The 24,036-nt window shown below is 48.2% G+C and overlaps 1 protein-coding gene across 1 annotated transcript in view; it reads right to left on the bottom strand.

Moving 5' to 3' along the window:
- Window positions 1-24,036, bottom strand: part of LOC311226810 (dnaJ homolog subfamily C member 16-like) — a 60,699-nt gene that overhangs the window by 2,217 nt on the left and 34,446 nt on the right. The window contains exons 8-14 of the mRNA XM_084312216.1: window positions 23,527-23,657; window positions 13,168-13,351; window positions 11,603-11,782; window positions 6,960-7,036; window positions 4,936-5,016; window positions 3,307-3,399; window positions 1,555-1,725 (exon numbers count right to left, since the gene is read on the bottom strand). Of these exons, the coding sequence (XP_084168342.1) occupies window positions 1,555-1,725; window positions 3,307-3,399; window positions 4,936-5,016; window positions 6,960-7,036; window positions 11,603-11,782; window positions 13,168-13,351; window positions 23,527-23,657 (917 nt within the window). The remainder of the gene's footprint in view (window positions 1-1,554; window positions 1,726-3,306; window positions 3,400-4,935; window positions 5,017-6,959; window positions 7,037-11,602; window positions 11,783-13,167; window positions 13,352-23,526; window positions 23,658-24,036) is intronic.

The raw sequence follows: 24,036 nt of genomic DNA, 5'->3' as shown, positions 1-24,036 counted from the left end.
CTGCCATGCAACGGCGAGCGAACTATTGGATATTATGAAGAAGACAAACCGGATTATGGATGATAAGGTGCTTTTCCACCAGACTATGTTGTAGGCTTGGGCGGTATGACGGTATACCAGGGTATTTAGAAATCCCGACGGTATTGAAAATCAATACCGTCCAAATCACAGATGCGCTTCAGTTTCTATTACAGTGAAACAGAGTTTTGAGTGTAGTGCACACACGCGCCAGCAGAGGGCGAGACCATTCCTCACTAGTGGAGCGAGTGAGCGGTGTTCACGTTTTACGGTAATGTTGCGACAGTGCTGTGAAAATACCGTAAAGCGTTGTGGTTGTTATGCACTGGTGGAGCAAGCAAATAATCTGTCTCTTATTATATGTGAACTAAAGAGTACAAGGTTTACACAACAGCCCCCACCTGCTTTTTATTGTATTTGTACCTGTACTGTCCGCTGTCAGCTGTTTATCTCTCTCTGTGAGCTTGATTAACTAGCGTTAGCTCACATTAGCTCCGCGGCTAATCTTAGATTACCCTGAACTAAATCAATGACTAGGTTATAAAGCATTCGAGTAGTTTTCACTGCACATAGAAGTAGCCAAACAGCGGGAGCATTTCGGGAGCATATGACCAAAACCCAGGCAATTTCGAGCCCTTAAGGAATCAAATAGTCTGCCATGGCTAGGCTACATGCTAACGTTATTGTTTTTGTCATACCGTCATATACCGTATACCGGGGTATTATGTCAGCAAGGTATGACGGTGTGAAAAAAATATGTTGTTGGACTATGTTGGACCAAGCACTACTGGTCAAACGTAAAACAACTATAATCAAATGGACCGATGAAGAGACCTATTCTGGCCCGAGCAGATGAAGTAGACGGATGAAGGCCACCTAACGTTATGTGTATTGATCCTGTTCTGATTCAAGACACACGTTTGGAGAAATGGAGTACATCTAAAACAAAGGTAACGTCTTTTTTTACGTGTACTTTACCGAAACTCCATCATAAAACATGCGTTTATATGATCGCTGCTTCGGATAAATGACCCCCCCCCCCCTTGTGAAGAAACAGAAAGGAAAGATGACGAAAGAGAGACCGGAGATGTTACATCATGGTAGCAACGTTTTGTATGTTTGCCATGTTGTTTCACTAAACTCACACATTTCAAGCATCAATGATGTAAACGTTCAGAATTTATTTAGCTTTTGTTCCCGGAAATTACGCTCATCTGGTCCGCTAGCGTTAGCTGTGTTAACCCTTTCACTGCCACACGACAGCCGGTTAAGCCTTTCACTGTGACAATACAGAAGGTTAGCCCTTTACTATCACACAACCGACGGCGGTGCTCCATCATTAGCATCATTAGCTCCGCATTAGCGGAGCTAATGATGCTAATGATGGAGCATCGCCATCGGTTGTGTGATAGTAAAGGGCTAACCTTCTGTCGTGTGGCAGTGAAAGGGTTAACAGTGACAGCAGCCGGCTAGCTCGCTCGTTGGATTATCTCCGATCTATCGAATATCATTCATTTTGTGAAAACAACAACTCACCCGGTGAAGGAGTAGACCTCTTTGGCGAACTTGCTGAGGAGGACGTTCTTGGAGACGTCGTTGAGGACCAGCACCACGTTCATGTGTCCGGGTCTCAGGCGCACCAGGTTGCTGATGTACGTGATGTCCGTCAGCTCCGTCACCTCCACGAAGTTCTTCTTAGGCGGCCGGCTGGAGCCACAGGAGACAAAACAAGACGTCGTCCCTAAGAGTTGTTGTTGTTGTCAGGCAAGACAACACATGCAAACTAGGGATGTCCGATATTGGCATTAAAATGTAATATCGGAAATGATCGGTATCTGTTTTCAAAATTATTATTATTATTATTTTTTTTACATTTATTTAACCTTTATTTACCCAGGAAAGCAAGTAAGAACAAATTCTTATTTTATTTATTGTCAAAAGTATGAATAACGTTGTGTTAATTCCACGACGAGAGATATGTAATGTTAATTACCTGAAATTATTCAGTTTAATCGGTATCGGTTGATATCGGTATCGGAAATTAAGACAATATCGGTATATCGGATATCGGTAAAAAAAGGCCAATATCGAACATCCCTAATTCAAACTAGGGATGTCCGATATTATCGGCCTACCGATATTATCGGCCGATATCGGCGTTAAAATGTGATATCGGAAAATATCGGTATAGTTTTTTTTACATTTCTATAGAAATTATGTCCGATATTAACGGCCTACCGATATTATCGGCCGATATCGGCATTTCCGTTTTATACCATTTTGAAAAAAGCTTGTTTTTTGAAACTTAAAAAAAAAAAAAGATTCTGCAGGAATCGCGCGTTACTTGTCATTTTTCTGCCTATTTATGAATCGTTTTCAAATAAACGCTGGATTATCGATAGTATATGTGTACTTATGCACGCTATAGAAGCGGGCTGAAAAATAGATTCTCTTATTTCCTGATCGCACACACACTCACAGCCACACACACACATATGGGACACGTTGATATATAGGTGAAAACAGCTCTGATTATCCCAATACTGGTAAAATAGATTCCTTACCTCAGATCAGATGTTCTCCAAAAAGATTATTCCAATTCCTGATCGCCATTCCAAATATCGATCGCGTTTATTGATCCAACGCTGGGTGGTCGAAAGACATATTCCACGCTGTTCTGGTGGTGGGCAATGACTGGGATCGGCTCGGATGACATGACTGACAAGTAAAATGTGGAATCCGGACTTTCTTTTCCCCATGCGTTTTCATTCAATCCAATCCAAAGGGTGCATTACCATCCGGCAGACGATAGGGGGCGGTATTTTCCCTGTTCAAACTCAGACAGAGTCCCAGTGGTAACGTGAGGCTAGATTGATGAAAAATGAATGGAAATCGATAATAAAAAAAAATAACGATTAAAACGAGATTTCTCGTCGGTTGGCACTCAAAGTGTTAAGGACTGTTGGAGTTCATTCCATGAGCTAGAGGGGCATCGTAGCGGAATGCAGATCCATTGATCCCTTTTGCTCTTATTTCATGCTCAGGTTGGGGTTCCCTTTTACACCCTGTTCCAACGTGAGCGTGACATGAGCAAAATGGCCGCCGTGTGAATATCAAATCAAATCAAATCTAATTTATCTGTAAGGCCCGACAACACACGTTTAATGTCCCCATGGGCCGGACACGTCTTCTTTAAACAATATGGCTTGGAATATCTACAGAGTGTTTATTTGGCTGATGAAGTGATTAGATTATAATATATATTATATTATATAAATGTAGTCTTGCCTCGATGTGCTGCCGACTCCCGGCGATCCGTTCTCTGCCTTTGTTCCGTCTTTTGCCGTCTTTGGTTTAGTCTGCGAGTCTTCGCTCGAGTCGCTGGAATCACACAAAGAAATGTCGCCATTTTGTCACAGAGCTTAATTATAATTACTCCTTAATTACTCGTCTCTGTCTCTGTGTTTATCTTTCATGATGACGTTTGTTTTTCCCCCCACTTTCCCCCAAGGACCTATAACAGAAGGAAGGGTCGTCACATCAGAATACCAGCGTTTTATACCAAGGAAACCATAAAAGAAGGAAAGGTCATCACGTCAGAACACCAGCGTTTTATAACACGGGACCTATAACAGAAGGAAAGGTCATCACGTCAGAACACCAGCGTTTTATAACACGGGACCTATAACAGAAGGAAAGGTCATCACGTCAGAACACCAGCGTTTTATAACACGGGACCTATAACAGAAGGAAAGGTCATCACGTCAGAACACCAGCGTTTTATAACACGGGACCTATAACAGAAGGAAGGGTCATCACATCAGAATACCAGCATTTTATAACACGGGAACTATAACAGAAGGAAGGGTCATCCCGTCAGAACAGCAGCGTTCTATAACACGGGACCTATAACAGAAGGAAGGGTCATCCCGTCAGAACAGCAGCGTTCTATAACACGGGACCTATAACAGAAGGAAGGGTCATCCCGTCAGAACAGCAGCGTTTTATAACACAGGACCTATAACAGAAGGAAGGGTCATCACGTCAGAACAGCAGCGTTTTATAACAAGGACCTATAACAGAAGGAAGGGTCATCACGTCAGAATACCAGCGTTTTATAACAAGGAAACTATAACAGAAGGAAGGGTCATCACGTCAGAACAGCAGTGTTTTATAACAAGGACCTATAACAGAAGGAAGGGTCACAGCGTCAGAACAGCAGCGTTTTATAACACGGGACCTATAACAGAAGGAAGGGTCATCCCGTCAGAACAGCAGCGTTCTCTGCTCCGCTTGGAGCCAGACTGTGGTGCCAGTTCTATTGAAGCCTGTGTTACATTAATTCTAAATATAGCCGCTATCTGAGGAAGCTATCTGGGTTATTATTCATCAACCAACTTGGTGGAACTCCCTCCCTGCCAGTCAGGACGGCTGAAACATGGCCTCGTTATCTGAGAACAAAAAATAATATTACCTATACCTAAGGTACTATTATATACAGATACTCTGCTACTATACTTATTCTACTACATATCATGCTAATAATATGTCTATACTACTATGCACTCAGAGTGTAACACTCAAGATCAACGCTATTTGACAACAATGCCACTGACAGACGTGTGGTGTGCCCTTCCTGCTGACTTGTCGTACAGAACTTGTAAGTAGCTTTGGATAAAAAGCGTCAGCTAAATGTAAATATATCAAACGTTAGCTAGTTAACGATGCAACAAATCCGATCCGTAATAATAACCTGTTTAAATGACATAAACAAAGGAGACGTTTTTTCACACTTGGCACCAAATGTGCCAGTTCACGTGCGCTACACGGCGACGTGATGACCCTTCCTTCTTTTATAGGTCCCTTGACTGGCCCCAGGTTGTTGCCATGGTTACGGCTTTGATCCCCCCGTCTCACCTGAAGGCCTGGACGACCACCGTCCCAAACAGGATGAACAGGGCGGAGAAGATGAGTGACAGCAGAGGCATCATCTCACGCCTGCAAAAACAATATATAAAATATATAGAGATATACATTTACAGTGGGAGCGTTATGTGATTTCATAAATGCGCTCACCATCTTCTCCAGAGTCAGGTGAGAAGATAAGATACCCGTTTCCTCTCTGTGTGCGTTCGTGAGAAAGCTATCTGGCTGCAAGCTAGCCTAGCTTAGCACAAATGAATGGAAGCGACTACGAATGGAGCGGCGCAGTGGTGTAGCGGTTAACACTATTAGGACCGGGTTGCCGGGTACCCAGGAGGTGGGGTATCTCCCGGGTGATACCAGGAGTTTGCATGTGGAGTCGCTGCGTGACAAAGAAAGACTTCTTCGTAAATACGGATCAGCTAGCCTCTATTAATTTGTGCTAAGCTAGGCTACCTTGCAGCCCGATAGCTGAACACACAGAGAGGAAATGTATATTTTCTCGTCTAACTCTGAAGAAGATTTTTCCCAACATTTTAGGAAATCAGCTCACCGTCTTCTCCAGAGAGAGACAAGAGGATAGAGACCAGTTTCCTCTCTGTGTGTTCAGTAGAAAGTTATCTGGCTGCACGTTAGCCTAGCTTAGCACAATGAATGGAAGCGGCCAGTGCCGGTTAGCCTAGGCATTGTCCAACTAACACCTCTCCCGAAGGCTAACCGGCCATGTCCGCTTCCATTCATTGTGCTAAGCTAGGCTAACGTGCAGCCAGATAACTTTCTACTAAACACACAGAGAGGAGACTGGTCTCTATCTTCTTGTCTCTCTCTGGAGAAGACGGTAAGCTCATTTCCCAAAATGTTGGCATGTTCCTTTAACACATTGACTGCCGGAGGTCGCTGTGGGCGTTTGTGCCAGCGCTGTAATGCAATGGGGGTAGATGCCGGTGTTTGTAGTGCTAAAACTATATTAAATATTATAGCTATGGATCTAATAACAACGTTGATTGTCAGTGAGTTTCTTCCGGTCAACATGCAAAGAAGTGAATATTTTTTCATCCATACATTTCCGTTCTATACCGTGGTGAATATGAGTATAGTTTTAGAGTGAACCTGTGTAATCCCAGGGAACTCCGTCAAACAGCGCTTTACTGCATTTCATTATAAATCGTGCCATTTCTCGCCTGATTATTGAATCAATCTGAAATCAACGCTAGATTATCGGTATTATGTTTCATCATGCATGCACAAAAGGGGGGGGGGGGGGGGGGGGTGAAGCCGGCCCTCCGTGCTTTGATCGCAGCCAACGGGACACGGCCCACACACACACCACAGACACACGCTGCGATCGCGGGGAAAAGATTATCGGATCAACGCAAGATTGATAATATACAGTCCTTACCTTGTCTGTGATGTACTGCAAAAAGAATAATCCAGTTATCTGATCGCCATTCCAAATACCGGTCGCGGTCGTGTGTCCAACGTTATCCACCAAAGATAATGAACGGGGGGGGGGGGGGGGGGGGGGGGGCGGGGACACTCGTCGATGCATCGTTATGAGCGCTTGCCTTGCCGGAGTGTTTAGACCCCGCCCGCGCGCTGCAGCTCGGCCAGGAAAACAAACCACATCGTTTCAACTGGAGTGCAATAGCGGCCGCAAGGCTTTAGGCGGTGGTATCGGACCGTCGCGGTCTCAGACAGAGTGCCACACAGTCCTACACCATAGCAGGATGAATTATGAATGGAAATAGTGAATAAAAGAAATAACGATCATAATAACGAGTATACTCGTTGTTGGCGTCCAACGTTTGGCGGGCTATAACGAGTTAACTAGTTTTTGGCACAGAAACGGTTAAGTACAGAATTGTTGTTGTAGCCACATTCTTTAAGTAAGAGCCCTGTAATGAAACCACTGATGTGGCACTTTCACTACCAATCCTCTGTATTTGTGGTACATCTTAATTGGGGTCAAATTGCTATAGTTTCAAACACAGATAGAATAAATCATGTTCTATACTTACCAGTTGTTGTGGAGAATGTCGTCTATGACTTCAGACAGGTAATCGTAAAATGAATAGATCCAGCGAATTAGGAACATCTGGTAGAAATGAGAAGACATTACGTTTACTGTCTGGTCGGGACAGAATTGGTCAAAGGTCGTTCTCCAAGCCTAGGTTGGATTAAAGTGCCCTGTGTGACGTGGAATGTAGAATGTGACGTGCATCAGTGAGTCGACATACTTAACCCTTTCACTGCCACACGACAGCCGGTTAACCCTTTCACTGTGACAATACAGACGGTTTTGCATTTGCGGAGCTAATGATGCTAATGATGGAGCATCGCCGTCGGTTGTGTGATAGTAAAGGGCTAACCTTCTGTCGTGTGGCAGTGAAAGGGTTAACACCGGGAGAGACTTGAGTTATTATTATTATTATTATTATTTAAAAACCAATGACTAAAACCAATTTTATTGAATGGACTTTTCATGTACAGGATGGTTCAGTGACAAAATGTTGCCACTTTCCAATTGAGGTGAGAACACTGACGTTTGGATATAAAATACAACATAACGCCATGTTGGGCAAATTCTTGGCATTATTTGGTGCATAGCTGAACAGTTCATCCAGGCACATTTAGTAACGAGATGAACAAGTACATTTTAGTGGGCACTTTAAACCGACTAGTCAGGTAAATTCTGGAGCTACGAGGATAAATGCAGTCTTACTTTCCTAAGCAACTGCCCGCTCTACCATACAATTTCAATTTTTGTGCCTTTTTTCTGTATTTTTCTCCCATCCCCTAATTTAGTCATTATGCCAATTCCCTTCCTGTTCATTGCATGCATTGCCCTACTGTCAGTCTGGGGAGGGTGTAGACTACCACATGCTGCCCTACTGTCAGTCTGGGGAGGGTGTAGACTACCACATGCTGCCCTACTGTCAGTCTGGGGAGGGTGTAGACTACCACATGCTGCCCTACTGTCGGTCTGGGGAGGGTGTAGACTACCGCATGCTGCCCTACTGTCTGGGGAGGGTGTAGACTACCACATGCTGCCCTACTGTCTGTGGAGGGTGTAGACTACCACATGCTGCCCTACTGTCTGTCTGGGGAGGGTGTAGACTACCACATGCTGCCCTACTGTCTGTCTGGGGAGGGTGTAGACTACCACATGCTGCCCTACTGTCAGTCTGGGGAGGGTGTAGACTACCACATGCTGCCCTACTGTCGGTCTGGGGAGGGTGTAGACTACCACATGCTGCCCTACTGTCAGTCTGGGGAGGGTGTAGACTAACCACATGCTGCCCTACTGTCTGTCTGGGGAGGGTGTAGACTACCACATGCTGTCCTACTGTCGGTCTGGGGAGGGTGTAGACTACCACATGCTGCCCTACTGTCGGTCTGGGGAGGGTGTAGACTACCACATGCTGCCCTACTGTCGGTCTGGGGAGGGTGTAGACTACCACATGCTGCCCTACTGTCTGTCTGGGGAGGGTGTAGACTACCACATGCTGCCCTACTGTCAGTCTGGGGAGGGTGTAGACTACCACATGCTGCCCTACTGTTGGTCTGGGGAGGGTGTAGACTACCACATGCTGCCCTACTGTCTGTCTGGGGAGGGTGTAGACTACATGCTGCCCTACTGTGTGTCTGTGGAGGGTGCAGACTATCACACGCCTCCTCCGATACATGTGGAGTCGCCAGCCGCTTCTTTTCACTCACTGGGAGAACGTAACGCGTGCGGAGGTTCACGCTATCTCCCCCAGATCCCCTCCCTGCTGAACAGGCGCCCCGACCGACCAGTAGGAGTCGCTGATTGCAACGACCAGGACTCACACCCCACCGGCTATCCCACCCGCCAATACTCGCCAATTGTGTTAGTAGGGATGACTGACCAAGCCGGAGGTACCGCTGACAAGCTGGATTCGATCCCAGAGTCTCCGCGTTGGTAGGCGAGTGCTTAGTCCTCTACGCTACCCAGCCGCCCACCCGTACAACATTGAACACAATCGTTAATAATCGCCTACAGCTAGTACAGAACGCCGCTGCCAGACTGTTGACCGGAACCCGTAAGAGAGACCACATCACCCCTGTCCTTGCCTCCCTTCATTGGCTTCCAGTACGCTACAGGATAGATTTTAAGCTTCTCCTATTCGTCTTTAAAGCCCTTAATGGTCACCCCCCCTCCTACCTCTCAGACCTCCTATCCCCCTATTCCAACACCAGGTCCCTCAGGTCAGCCCATCAGAGGCTCCTGACAGTCCGGAGGTCTAACCTCAAGCTCAGGGGGGGGGGGGGGCGTGCCTTTGCTGTCGCAGCCCCTGCACTGTGGAACAGCATCCCCACCTCCACTAGGCTCCTCGCCCCCTGAACTGTGGAACAACATCCCCACCTCCACTAGGCTCCTCTCCCCCTGCACTGTGGAACAGCATCCCACCTCCACTAGGCTCCTCTCCCCCTGAACTGTGGAACAGCATCCCCACCTCCACTAGGCTCCTCTCCCCCTGCACTGTGGAACAGCATCCCCACCTCCACTACACTAGGCTCCTCTCCCCCTGAACTGTGGAACAGCATCCCCACCTCCACTAGGCTCCTCTCCCCCTGAACTGTGGAACAGCATCCCCACCTCCATTAGGCTCCTCTCCCCCTGAACTGTGGAACAGCATCCCCACCTCCACTAGGCTCCTCTCCCCCTGAACTGTGGAACAGCATCCCCACCTCCATTAGGCTCCTCTCCCCCTGAACTGTGGAACAGCATCCCCACCTCCACTAGGCTCCTCGCCCCCTGAACTGTGGAACAACATCCCCACCTCCACTAGGCTCCTCTCCCCCTGAACTGTGGAACAGCATCCCCACCTCCACTAGGCTCCTCTCCCCCTGAACTGTGGAACAGCATCCCCACCTCCACTAGGCTCCTCTCCCCCTGCACTGTGGAACAACATCCCCACCTCCATTAGGCTCCTCTCCCCCTGCACTGTGGAACAGCATCCCCACCTCCATTAGGCTCCTCGCCCCCTGAACTGTGGAACAGCATCCCCACCTCCACTAGGCTCCTCGCCCCCTGCACTGTGGAACAGCATCCCCACCTCCACTAGGCTCCTCTCCCCCTGAACTGTGGAACAGCATCCCCACCTCCACTAGGCTCCTCTCCCCCTGAACTGTGGAACAACATCCCCACCTCCACTAGGCTCCTCTCCCCCTGCACTGTGGAACAACATCCCCACCTCCACTAGGCTCCTCTCCCCCTGAACTGTGGAACAACATCCCCACCTCCACTAGGCTCCTCTCCCCCTGCACTGTGGAACAACATCCCCACCTCCACTAGGCTCCTCTCCCCCTGAACTGTGGAACAGCATCCCCACCTCCACTAGGCTCCTCTCCCCCTGAACTGTGGAACAACATCCCCACCTCCATTAGGCTCCTCTCCCCCTGCACTGTGGAACAGCATCCCCACCTCCACTAGGCTCCTCTCCCCCTGAACTGTGGAACAACATCCCCACCTCCACTAGGCTCCTCTCCCCCTGAACTGTGGAACAACATCCCCACCTCCACTAGGCTCCTCTCCCCCTGAACTGTGGAACAACATCCCCACCTCCACTAGGCTCCTCTCCCCCTGAACTGTGGAACAACATCCCCACCTCCATTAGGCTCCTCTCCCCCTGCACTGTGGAACAGCATCCCCACCTCCACTAGGCTCCTCTCCCCCTGCACTGTGGAACAACATCCCCACCTCCACTAGGCTCCTCTCCCCCTGAACTGTGGAACAACATCCCCACCTCCACTAGGCTCCTCTCCCCCTGAACTGTGGAACAACATCCCCACCTCCACTAGGCTCCTCTCCCCCTGAACTGTGGAACAACATCCCCACCTCCATTAGGCTCCTCTCCCCCTGAACTGTGGAACAGCATCCCCACCTCCATTAGGCTCCTCGCCCCCTGAACTGTGGAACAGCATCCCCACCTCCATTAGGCTCCTCTCCCCCTGAACTGTGGAACAGCATCCCCACCTCCATTAGGCTCCTCGCCCCCTGAACTGTGGAACAGCATCCCCACCTCCATTAGGCTCCTCTCCCCCTGAACTGTGGAACAGCATCCCCACCTCCATTAGGCTCCTCTCCCCCTGAACTGTGGAACAGCATCCCCACCTCCACTAGGCTCCTCTCCCCCTGAACTGTGGAACAGCATCCCCACCTCCATTAGGCTCCTCGCCCCCTGAACTGTGGAACAGCATCCCCACCTCCATTAGGCTCCTCTCCCCCTGAACTGTGGAACAGCATCCCCACCTCCACTAGGCTCCTCTCCCCCTGAACTGTGGAACAGCATCCCCACCTCCATTAGGCTCCTCTCCCCCTGAACTGTGGAACAGCATCCCCACCTCCACTAGGCTCCTCGCCCCCTCGATAGATGCCTTCAAATCGAGACTCAAAACCCACTTCTACCTACTAGCCTTTCCCGTTCACTGACTCATGCCCTGTTTTTCTATGTGTTTGCCCGACGTGTGCCCTCCCGTAAAACAGAGTTGTGATTGTTGTCTATATGTATCTATATGTATCTACCCTCTGTACAGCACTTTGGTTGACACGTGTCGTGTTAAATGTGCTATATAAATAAAATCGGATTGATTGAATAATCGGCAGAAGTGGTTTTTCAACGTGAGCGAGTCGTACGGAGGCGAACTCGTTGTTGAGCTCGGGCAGCACGGCGTCGCGGTCCAGGATGGAGGGGTCCTTCTGCAGCCGCTCCAGCTCGTCCCTGAGCCGCCGCTGGTCCTCCTCGGTGCCGTTCCAGGACGTCACGGGTCGGTACAGAACCTTCCCCGCGGCGCTGCGGCGCTCCAGGATCACAACCTGCTCTCAAACACACACACAGAGAGATCACGTTAGATTAACCCTGTCACTGCCACACGACAGCCGGTTATAACCCTTTCACTGTGACAATACAGAAGAAGGTTAGCCCTTTACTATCACACAACCGACGGTGACGCTCCATCATTAGCATCATTAGCTCCGCAAGTCGCGTTGGATAAAAGCGTTCAGCTAAATGACTAAATGTAAATGTGAATGTAAATGTGAGTTACAAGGTTCGAGTAGAGGAGTGGGCTCCTGGTTGGCGCACCGGGCACAGTCCTCCTCACCACCATATTTCAATCCCACAAGGCTTTGCACAGGAAGCAGGAATAGTGAGGGCCAATAGGGCCCAGAGTCCCAATAGTTTCTCATATATTAATTTGTTAATTTGTTTGTAGAGTTTGCCGTCGACTAAAGACGCACTTCTTCAACCATTATCTGAAATGAAAAAAGAATTCGAAAAAATTATCTAACCCCAACTAACCGTACCGTCATGCACTTGTCCTAATAAACTAACCTACACTGTAGCACTCAACACTTTGATGAACATTGTTACTCAGGCCCCGTTTAGACGGAAACGCTAGCAGGTGAATCCGCAAAAATATTTTTACGGATGTGCCTTTCGTTTATACGGAAACTGCGTTTTTACGGGGTGAAACCGCAAAAAAGTGAGACTACCTTCCAGGGTGGAATTCCTAGAAACGCAAAAGCTTTGCGCTTTCGTCTAAACTGTCAAACCGTATAAATCTGTTAAAACGATGACGAAAGGGTTGTCACGGCTCTGGTCGCGCGTACTGCTTACGTCACAGGTAGCAGGTAAGCGCCAGTAGCCGAGACGTAAACAAAGCAAGTATGTCTGACTATATCAACGGAGATCACCTGAAGGCTACATTGGCAGTACTTTTAACCCTTTCACTGCCACACGACAGAAGGTTACCCCTTTACTATCACACAACCGGCTGTCGTGTGGCAGTGAAAGGGTTAAATACACAAGAATCTGTCCCGGCGTGAGTGGATGTCTGTGAGTGACTCTGCTTTGGTGCAATCACATTCCCCATCCACAGTCTGCGAATCAGAGGCAGAGTAGGGCGGGTCTTCACAGCACGTCATGTGACATATGCGCCAATCGTGTGACAGCGGTGCTCCGTCGTTACAGCCTCGTCTGCACGGAGAATTCCACCACAAAACGCTCGTCTAAACGCAAAATTAAAAGTGAAACCGCAAGATGACTTTTGCGGTTTCTGTTCACAAAACGCTCGTCTAAACGTAGCCTCAGCTGATAGAGTTGTGCCCTTCTTGCTGTCTTGTCGTACAGAACTTGTAAGTCGCTTTGGATAAAAGCGTTTCAGCTAAATGACTAAATGTAAATGTGAATGTGACGGTACCTGGGCCGGTGACGGCGCGCTGTCTTTGCTGCGACTCAAGATGGCGCACAGCGGCTGCTGGAGCCTCTGGTACACGTAGGCGTAGCGCACCACCTCCCGGGCGTTGGCGGAGGCGAACGAGAGGAAGGCCTGGTTCCCCGCGGAGAAGCTCTCCTCGTCGCCGGTCATCAGCAGCACGCAGTATCTGAGAGGAGAGGTGGTCGTTAGAACCAATCAGCACGCAGTATCTGCAGGAGAGGTGGAGGTTAGAACCAATCAGCACGCAGTATCTGCAGGAGAGGTGGAGGTTAGAACCAATCAGCACGCAGTATCTGCAGGAGAGGCGGGCGTTAGAACCAATCAGCACGCAGTATCTGAGAGGAGAGGCGGAGGTTAGAACCAATCAGCACGCAGTATCTGCAGGAGAGGCGGGCGTTAGAACCAATCAGCACGCAGTATCTGCAGGAGAGGCGGCGTTAGAACCAATCAGCACGCAGTATCTGCAGGAGAGGTGGAGGTTAGAACCAATCAGCACGCAGTATCTGCAGGAGAGGTGGGCGTTAGAACCAATCAGCACGCAGTATCTGCAGGAGAGGTGGAGGTTAGAACCAATCAGCACGCAGTATCTGCAGGAGAGGCGGGCGTTAGAACCAATCAGCACGCAGTATCTGCAGGAGAGGCGGGCGTTAGAACCAATCAGCACGCAGTATCTGCAGGAGAGGCGGGCGTTAGAACCAATCAGCACGCAGTATCTGCAGGAGAGGCGGGCGTTAGAACCAATCAGCACGCAGTATCTGCAGGAGAGGTGGGCGTTAGAACCAATCAGCACGCAGTATCTGCAGGAGAGGTGGGCGTTAGAACCAATCAGCACGCAGTATCTGCAGGAGAAGTGGGCGTTAGAACCAATCAGCACGCAGTATCTGCAGGAGAGGTGGACGTTAGAACCAATCAGCACGCAGTATCTGCAGGAGAGGTGGGCGTTAGAACCAATCAGCACGCAGTATCTGCAGGAGAGGTGGGCGTTAGAACCAATCAGCACGCAGTATCTGCAGGAGAGGTGGGCGTTAGAACCAATCAGCACGCAGTATCTGCAGGAGAGGTGGACGTTAGAACCAATCAGCACGCAGTGTCTGCAGGAGAGGCGGGCGTTAGAACCAATCAGCACGCAGTGTCTGCAGGAGAGGCGGGCGTTAGAACCAATCAGCACGCAGTATCTGCAGGAGAGGTGGGCGTTAGAACCAATCAGCACGCAGTATCTGCAGGAGAGGTGGGCGTTAGAACCGATCCAACGAGTCACGGACCGCTACGTGTTCAAACATTACAGATTCTACCTCTCCAGATGGTTACTGGAAAAAACTACACTCTTCCGCATACAAATTTATTTGGAATAACAAACCACCACGTATAAAAAGATCCACCGCACAGAGAAACAAAGCAGACGGTGGTATGGCATTTCCAGATTTTTTCCACTACTTTAAGGCGTACACTTTAAGACCACTAACAACATGGTTTGATCCCCAAGCATCAGTATCCTGGAGAAATTTAGAAGTAAATATAGTAGCACCACAGAGACTGCAGGACATAGTATACACCAAATTATCAATTAAGCAATGCAAACTGAAATTTGGCCCCATTATTACTAATGCGATCCGGATATGGCGTGAAACACAAAAGAAATATCCTAACCCACATAAATGGCATAATCATACTCCCTTATTCAATAACAATGCACTCCTGATTGGAAAACGACCTATACGATTCCCTAGATGGGAAAAGCAAGGCATACATACATTAGGAGATGTTTTCAACAAACAGGGTTTTTGTAGTTATGAGGAAATACACAACAAATTTAATCTCACCGGTTCCACATACTATTTTTACGCACAGTTATTGTTATGTTTGAAGGCTCACGGTGTTCCATTAAATATACCAATTGTACACCACAGATACCACAAATTCTTCTATGAAAGAGAGACATCGAGAGGTTTTGTATCAGATTTTTATCATCAATTACTAACGTCCTCGTATGAAACCCTCCATCTAGACTCAGTCTGGAGGAGGGATATACCAGACCTGGAAAAAGATTTTGATTGGCAAGAAGCCTGGGCAAATGTTCGACTTGCATCAAGGAACCCGGACCATCAACAAATCAATCTTAACTATATTCATAGGACATACTTGACTCCTATAAGACTGAACAGAATGGGTCTTAAACAAGACTCCAAATGCTCCTTATGTACAAATGGGGACGAAGGGACATTTATGCACATGTACTGGGACTGCCCACCAGTTAAGATATTCTGGAAAGAGGTGACCCAGCAATTATCAAATCTCTTAACTCTGAATATACCTGTACACCCCTCTGTATTACTGCTGAATGATGTTTTTGAGTGTGCAGTACATCCACAGCTAAAGAGATTGGTTTTATCGGGTATCACAGTAGCTAAAAAGCTGATGGCATCACGATGGTTTCAACTGGAAAAAATGTGCCGGAAGGTCTGGATTCTTACATATCTCGATGTGATTTATCTAGAAATATCTACAGCAAGAATTTTGGGTCTCAATGAATCCAAAATGACAATGTGGTTAGAAGTGGTGGAGAGAATAAAAGCTAGCATATAATGGTAATGCCTGGTTAGGAGCGAATGATAATGGATGGATTATCCAATGGGGGGTCCGGGGGGGGGGTAGCGAGCAAGAGCTATGTGTGTAGGGTATTAGATAGCAGGTATTAGGTGTATATCTTGTATAAGACATTTATCTAAATGGTGATATCATTGGATGTGCTCTGTTAATAATGCTTGTATATCTAATTTTATGTTGTCATGTTTGTTTATGTGTTTGTTTAAAAAATTATAAAAAAAAATCAAATACAAAAAAAGATTCTACCTTTAATATAGATATAGAGTGAAAGGGGCCTCGCTGCTCAGTCCACAGGAGACTGTGTAGACCAGTGGTTCTCAACGTGGGGGGGGGGGGGCCCAGGGGTCCTTCTGAGGGGTTCCCCAGAATAATGGGAAATAGTGGACTTTTGATTGATTGATTGATTGATTGATTGATTGAAAACGTTATGTTTTATTATGATGCTCTATGTTTTATGATGTCTGTCCATGTCCAAAATCAGGGACCATGATGGAAATAAGTGCTTGCACTTTCTCATGTTTTTATCCCTTGGATGCTGCCTTTTACTCCACAATAAAAATCAATAAATCAATCAATCAATCAATCAATCAATCAATTAACAGATTGCAGAATGGGTACAATACAGTACGGCTCAATACACACAATTGTTAAGGGGATGCAGACCAGAGAAAGACTTTCGTCTTGTTTACATCAGGGTCCCCCATTTTCAATTCATAGTGATTAATAACCATGGTTTGTCATTTTGTAACAGCTTTTTAGTCCGCTCTTCCTGTTTATTGTTTCCTGTTTTTATCTTATTTTAACTTGATTTCATCTTTGTGTTATTCTGTCTCTGAGTTGTAAACTCAACGTCGCTGTAAACCTACAGTTTCCCTCGAGTTTAAATAAAGGTTGAAAATATTTTCCATTCATTCCATTTTAACCCATTCACTGCCGCACTACCAAACCGTTAACCCTTTCACTGCGAGTCTGCGACAATACAGAAGGTTAACCCTTTCACTGCCACACGGCAGCATGTTAACCCTTTCACTACCACACTACAGAAGGTTAACCCTTTACTATCAGACTACAGAAAAGGGTTAACCTTCTGTAGTGTGGTAGTGAAAGGTTAACCTTCTGTAGTGTGGTAGTGAAAGGTTAACCTTCTGTAGTGTGGTAGTGAAAGGGTTATCCTTCTGTAGTGTGGTAGTGAAAGGTTAACCTTCTGTAGTGTGGAAGTGAAAGGTTAACCTTCTGTAGTGTGGTAGTGAAAGGTTAACCTTCTGTAGTGTGGTAGTGAAAGGTTAACCTTCTGTAGTGTGGTAGTGAAAGGTTAACCTTCTGTAGTGTCAAGTGTGGTAGTGAAAAGGTTAACCTTCTGTAGTGTGATAGTGAAAGCTTAACCTTCTGTAGTGTGGTAGTGAAAGGGTTAACCTTCTGTAGTGTGGTAGTGAAAGGTTAACCTTCTGTAGTGTGGTAGTGAAAGGGTTAACCTTCTGTAGTGTGGTAGTAAATGGTTAACCTTCTGTAGTGTGGTAGTGAAAGGTTAACCTTCTGTAGTGTGGTAGTGAAAAGGTTAACCTGCTGTAGTGTGGTAGTGAAAGGTTAACCTTCTGTAGTGTGGTAGTGAAAGGGTTAACCTTCTGTAGTGTGGTAGTGAAAGGGTTCTGTATCGTTAGTGGCTTAGCTTGGCTTCGCCTTCTGCACTATCTCGCGTACGTGCACGCGTACTGAATAAACCACAAATGTACCTCTAATACCAGTATTAGTCTGACCACACCCCTCATCAGCTTACCTTCATAAGCAGGTGTGTGGTCACCTGCTCTCCTCCTTCTCGCTTTCACCACAAGGAAGAGGTGCCTCGGTAGATCCCCACACTTGACACCATGATGGAAGAAATTGGATTAGGAACAGCTTGGGAAACAAGGATACGTTGACATCATATCTTTATTTTCTCTCTCACTATTTTCGAGAAAATACGGCGATATTGTCTTCGTACTGGAGTGTCTAGAAGATGATGATCATTCTACAAACCCTCCACCGGTTTTCGTATTGGGAGCACGCCGCTGCATGCTTCTCAACTGCAGTTCCTTGCTGTGTTTGTTGGGGTGAAACCTGTCAGGCCACAGCTGAACTGTCGGACATGCCGCTGTTGTGAGGAGCGGTGCGTTCCAGGTTGGGTGAGTAGTGTTTGCTGGCGGGCTCCACTTGTCTGTTAGTGCTATGGGGGCTACTAGACAAAGTTTATGGAAACCGGCCCCAGGCTAGGGTCCTTTGTTTAGCCGTCTAGGCGACAGAAGGCCTTGGTCTGGCGACCATTATAGTTTTAACTAGTGGGCCGCGACCATTGACACTGGTGATCCCTGTGTGTTCTGGACGAGTGGATTCTCTCTGTCACCGTGTTAAGACCCCATCTTTCATATCCAAATGAGAGTATTCCTTCACGAGGGGATATGTGCATGTAATGTGCGATAGCGGCAGATTCATGTTCAAAGTCAGCTATACAGGCCAGTTGGTACTGTGCTGATTCCGCCGGACGTGTTAATGTCACCGTTGTGAAGCGGTGTTGACGTCTTGTTTTCTCTTTTCTCTTAAAAAGTGAGGAGGGTTCAGAACGGCGGCCTGTCTGGGTGAGTGTTATGTCATTGTTTACATGTTCATAGCTTACGGTTAGCCGGTCGGTGGCCTGGCGCGGGGTAGCTTGGCTTCTCGCGCGCCGCCGGGAGCTCGCTCCTGATCGCGTGCGTCGTAGATCGGCGTCTCGCGAGCGGAAGCGATAGCACCCGATCGGTTGGAGCAGCCGTTAGCTTGATGCTATTCTGTTGAACGTGCTTTGATTTTTAACATGTTTTACACTCTTGACCACGACGTCATCCTTGACAGGGGATGTTCGTCAACCCTGCCTGAGCCTAGACGGGGATTGCGTCAACAAAGAGGGCTGTGTTCCACGGTGGCTTGTGACTGCACTTCGCTGATCTGCGTTCCGGGCAGGTACGGGGTTGGCCAGACCCTCATAACACGTCTTCTGGTTTTACCTTGCTAAATGTATTGTGAATGACGGTGTTTTTTCCCAAAACGTGTGTTGTTGCAATGCATTTGAGATACGTTGCGGGTTGTGTGTGAGCTGTTTTTGTCACTGGCAGTAGCTTCTCCGTGCAGGTCGTGATGTATTGATCTGGTTGTTGTGTGAGAAACATCATGGTGTTTATGTGTACCGTGTACTCACTACTAAGGCAACTAACCTATGAAGCTATGCTTGGTGACGAGTGAGTAAAAGAATGTTCTTTCTCAGACTGTAATGACAATGGACAGTGAGTTCACACATTAACAGGTTTTCCTGTTTTAACTGGCCGTATTGAGGGTAAAATAGGAGGATTGTGTTTTTCCCCCCCCGGTTCCCTGGGGACTTTATCACCTCCTATCAGACATGTTGTGCATTAATTGTGTCTTTTGTGTGGTAGGGATACGATGTAACTCTCAGCTTGATTGCTGAGGTTGTGCTAAATCTGCTGGAGAAACTTATTTCCTAAAGGGAAATTGGTTTGGTTGCTGTCATGTGTGCTTAAGCAAGGCCTGTGGTCGATACTAATCAAGAATGATGTATTCTCTCATTGTGATGATGATGGGTTGTGTGTGTCATGTGACCTACAACTGGGTTGTACTGGCCACAGAAGCACATGTGTATGTTGGACCGGGGTTCTTAGAGCCCTCTCTATTCTGTGTTTTTCCTTAGTAAAAATCAGATAGCAGGTTAGCTCGTGCGCTGTGTGGAGCTGTGAAACGCTTCATAGAGCTGACTATGACTGTGTCATATTCTCTTTTTGTCGTTACGTCGTATCATGGGTGTGGGGTCGTAAAGGGGTGAACTGGTAACCTTTCCTCTCCCCATTGTTCTGTCGGTCAGGGGTACACCCCCTGTCCTTCAAGGTTTCCGTCACGTGGCGGTTCGGCACGTTACGGGGGGGGGGGGGGGGGGGGGAGGGAGTTCCTGGTCCCACGGCCTGGTATATTGGGCGTGTGCACCGCAGGAATTCCCCCGCCATAGAGTACGTCACCGTGCGCGTCTCTGTTGGTAGGACTTCCGTGTGCTGTTCAGGTCCATGTGATGGATCTGTTTTCAGGGGGGGTGGTCAGGGCTCCTCCTCACCAAGCGCCTACTCAGGCCTTCTGTGAGTTCGGACTCCTTCTTCCATGTGATCCATGTGAGGAAGCCTCCATCAGAGTACAGAGCCTTCCTCCTCAGATTGTCAAAGTGAGTGGACCCTCTAGAAGGGTCCTTTTCTATTGTATGTATATTCGATTCAATTCGTTTATTGAGTGTGTATGGGTTCGGTGCCTCTTCCCCGGAGGCCCTAAAACCAGTTTTTTACATGGCTCAAGGTGCAATATATTCTTTTCAATCTGTACAGCTCGCGTGGGAAGTCTCTCTGGGGATCCCCGTCTCTTTCCTATGGGAGGGTGGTGGGATGTAAAAATGTGAACATTTTTTACCCCGGCTGTGTAGACTGGGATACATACTGTTGATGCTTCCTTCTTTCTATTCCAGAAGTGTTGGAGTTAGGGAGTGTCACACCCCTCTTGTCGTTCCCCTGGGCGCCTTGGGGATTCAATGGCAGGTCTAAATAGCCTGTTCATTGATGGGGGTGTGTCCCGACGCACGTATAGTGCTAGCTCGCTGTAAACAGGCGATTGACTGGCACGCCTTAGTTGCTTGTGGTTGAAACAGCGTTTTTATAAAGCAACTGAGATGGGGGTTTTTCCTCTTCCGGCGACCACATCCCATGACCTGGGTGGGTTGTCGACGGATCCTCGTTCATGTCTGGGGGATGATGACGGGATGGATCTGAACATATGTAGTGGGGTCTCACGCCCTTGGGGTGGGCCACCAGGCGCGGTTCGTCCCGACGTCTGGGTGGCGCCTTCTTTTCATGTTAAGATCAACACGCATATCTGCCCTTTTCCTGGGGCATGTCGGCGTGGTTAGGGCACGGGACTGGTTCTGGTCACGCTGGTCCAGATCAGTTGAACCCGTTGTCCGCCGGGGATGCAGATCTGCTGTTCTGGTACCCTGAGGGACTTGGGCTTTTTTCAGGGGGAAAAATGCCAGGTCGGTCTGGGTGTCACAGGGTTAAGCGCTATGGAGACCCTGGTTGGGTATGTTTTTACTCAGCACTGTCGTCATGGCTTACAGCCATGCCATTCTGTACGCGCTCGATCTCGTCGGATCTCGGCCGCTACACGGGTTGGTCCTGGTTAGTACTTGGTTGGGAGACCGCCGGGGAATACCAGGTACGGTGTGCTTAGGGGCTGGTTCTCCATTGTTTTTCGCTCCTCTCTCACGCATGGCGAAGAGGGGCCTGTGGGGGTGGTTTTTTGACCTCCTCTGGTGACCCTGTGCTTCCCGTACCGCCAGGCCCGGTCCGAAGTGATGTTTGCGACCCGTAGGCCTGGGTTAACCCTTTTTGGAAACTGAAACACTTGTACTGCGGTATAGCCGGTGTATACCCGCAGGTGTGTTTTGGAGTTTTTTCTTGAGGGGTTATAGGAACAACCACCGCATTGGGTAACACCGAGGTGGTTGATTCCCTGGTGTGTTGGAGCAGTGTCAACTCCCGGGTTCACCGGTTGAGGGTGCCCCTGCACGTTCATGACGTCTGCCAATCGTGTCAGCCTTCTCTGCCTCGACCCCTCTGGGTGGGGGTTGTTAAATGGAGGCTTGGTCATGCAACACCGCCAGCTTACGCTCCTTCCGCCGGGGCGGCTGTGTTCAGCTGTCCCCTCTGGCGCCTGTCTCGTCCGCAGTCTCCAGGCTAGGGTTAACAGCCTGTTGCCTGGTTTTTCCCCGGTGCGCTGCCTGCTTCCGTTGGTTAACCTTTTTTGTGTGCTTACGGCCATGCTGACTGCCTATTCTGCAGGGTCAGTGTGCCAGGCGGTGTACTATTGGGGGGACGGGGCCCGCTCGGCTTACTGGCCTGGTTGGTTCCGCCTGGGAATACCAGGTGCGGTAACTGAGGGGCCTTTGTCCGAATACGCTGGCGATGTGGGGGGCGGGGCACTACGTGCCCACCTGGTGGGGTCTTGATGCTGGCATCATGGACTTCTCCGGGCCCCCATTCCAGGGAGTCCAGTCCTTTTGGTGGGTCTGGGTCTTCCTTCGTGCTCCGCTGCTACGGCCTTGCCACGGGGTTGGGTTTGCCCTTGACCCCGTGATTCTGGGGGCAGTAACGAGGTTGTTCCTCCGTTCGTTCCCGGGTGGCATGCGGGTTGTGCGTGTGTGTAGTCGTGGGTCAAGCCACGGTCTGCTCACCCTGTGCGTTAAGTTGCTTGAGAGCTCTTCGCACGGTCGGGTCCGTCGCCTTCCCGTGAAGCCTCTAATAGGGGGGATACCCTCCATTAGGGGGGGTCGGGGGGGCTCGGCCCTCCCTGTTCTGATGGTTTTGGGGGGCTGTCAGCGGGGTGTATTTGTCAGCCAAGTGGCTCCGCTTGGCCTCCCTTGTGCAGAAGGCGAAGCCAAGCTAAGCCACTAACGATACAGAACGTTAGGTTATGACTATAACCAAGTTCTGTTAGTTAGGGGCGATGCTTGGCTTCGGACGGCCGCTGCAGCCCTTGACCTCACCTTGTGGTGAAAGCTTGGGAAGGAGGAGAGCAGGTGACCACACACCTGCTTATGAAGGTAAGCTGATGAGGGGTGTGGTCAGACTAATACTGGTATTAGAGGTACATTTGTGGTTTATTCAGTACGCGTGCACGTACGCGAGATAGTGCAGAAGGCGAAGCCAAGCATCGCCCCTAACTAACAGAACTTGGTTATAGTCATAACCTAACGTTAACATTATGTAGTGTGGTAGTGAAAGGTTAACCTTCTGTAGTGTGGTAGTGAAAGGGTTAACCTTCTGTAGTGTGGTAGTGAAAGGTTAACCGTCTGTAGTGTGGTAGTGAAAGGGTTAACCTTCTGTAGTGTGGTAGTGAAAGGGTTAACCATCTCTAGTGTGATAGTAAAGGGTTAACATTCTGTAGTGTGGTAGTGAAAGGGTTAACCTTCTGTAGTGTGGTAGTGAAAGGGTTAACCTTCTGTAGTGTGGTAGTGAAAAGGTTAACCTTCTGTAGTGTGGTAGTGAAAGGTTAACCTTCTGTAGTGTGATAGTAAAGGGTTAACCTTCTGTAGTGTGGTAGTGAAAAGGTTAACCTTCTGTAGTGTGGTAGTGAAAAGGTTAACCTTCTGTAGTGTGGTAGTGAAAGGGTTAACCTTCTGTAGTGTGGTAGTGAAAGGTTAACCTTCTGTAGTGTGGTAGTGAAAGGTTAACCTTCTGTAGTGTGGTAGTGAAAGGTTAACCTTCTGTAGTGTGGTAGTGAAAGGGTTAACCTTCTGTAGTGGGGTAGTGAAAAGGTTAACCTTCTGTAGTGTGGTAGTGAAAGGTTAACCTTCTGTAGTGTGGTAGTGAAAGGTTAACCTTCTGTAGTGTGATAGTAAAGGGTTAACCTTCTGTAGTGTGGTAGTGAAAAGGTTAACCTTCTGTAGTGTGGTAGTGAAAGGGTTAACCTTCTGTAGTGTGGTAGTGAAAAGGTTAACCTTCTGTAGTGTGGTAGTGAAAGGGTTAACCTTCTGTAGTGTGGTAGTGAAAGGGTTAACCTGCTGTAGTGTGGTAGTGAAAAGGTTAAAGAATTGTTCCGATGTCTCCTGACGGATCAGGTGTGTTTAGCTTTTTGGGGACAAAGCAAAACAAAATAAAAAAGGAACAGAAGAAGACGTCTCACTTCCGCCGTCGGTGGAACTGCTTGACGGGACAGAGCTCGTCGAAGAGCTTCTGGTGGACGAGCCTCGGGACGAGCAGGAACCTGTTGCTGGACATGAACTCGTCAACGATCTGCTTCTTCATCCCTTTGGCCTGCAGCGAGGAAGACGAGGACAAACACACTAATATTCCATCTCTGATGACTACTGAGGGCGTGGTGTGGTGTGACGGACACCAGATACCTAAATGGACATGCCCAGTAGGACTGCACGATTAATTGAAGAAAGAAAATCGCGATCTCGATTCATAGACCTATGCAATCTAATTTTTTCTTTTGTAATGTTTTTTTTTAACTTTTAACTTTTAAATGATGACGATTCTGACTCGAGTTATTTTGTATGTTACAAGAGACTTTTAAGTTTAAGTCAAGCACTTTCATATATGTGATGTTTAAGTTTAGGGTGGACGGTATAAACGGTATTAATTTGCTCTACGGTATGGATTTTGACTATACCGTTTAACCGGTAGAGCA

The sequence above is a fragment of the Notolepis coatsorum genome (assembly GCF_963971535.1).
Source record: "Notolepis coatsorum genome assembly, chromosome: 4".
Taxonomy (NCBI): Eukaryota; Metazoa; Chordata; class Actinopteri; order Aulopiformes; family Paralepididae; genus Notolepis; species Notolepis coatsorum.
The sequence above is the reverse complement of the archived record's forward strand: the minus strand, read 5'-3'. Positions and strand labels throughout refer to the sequence as shown.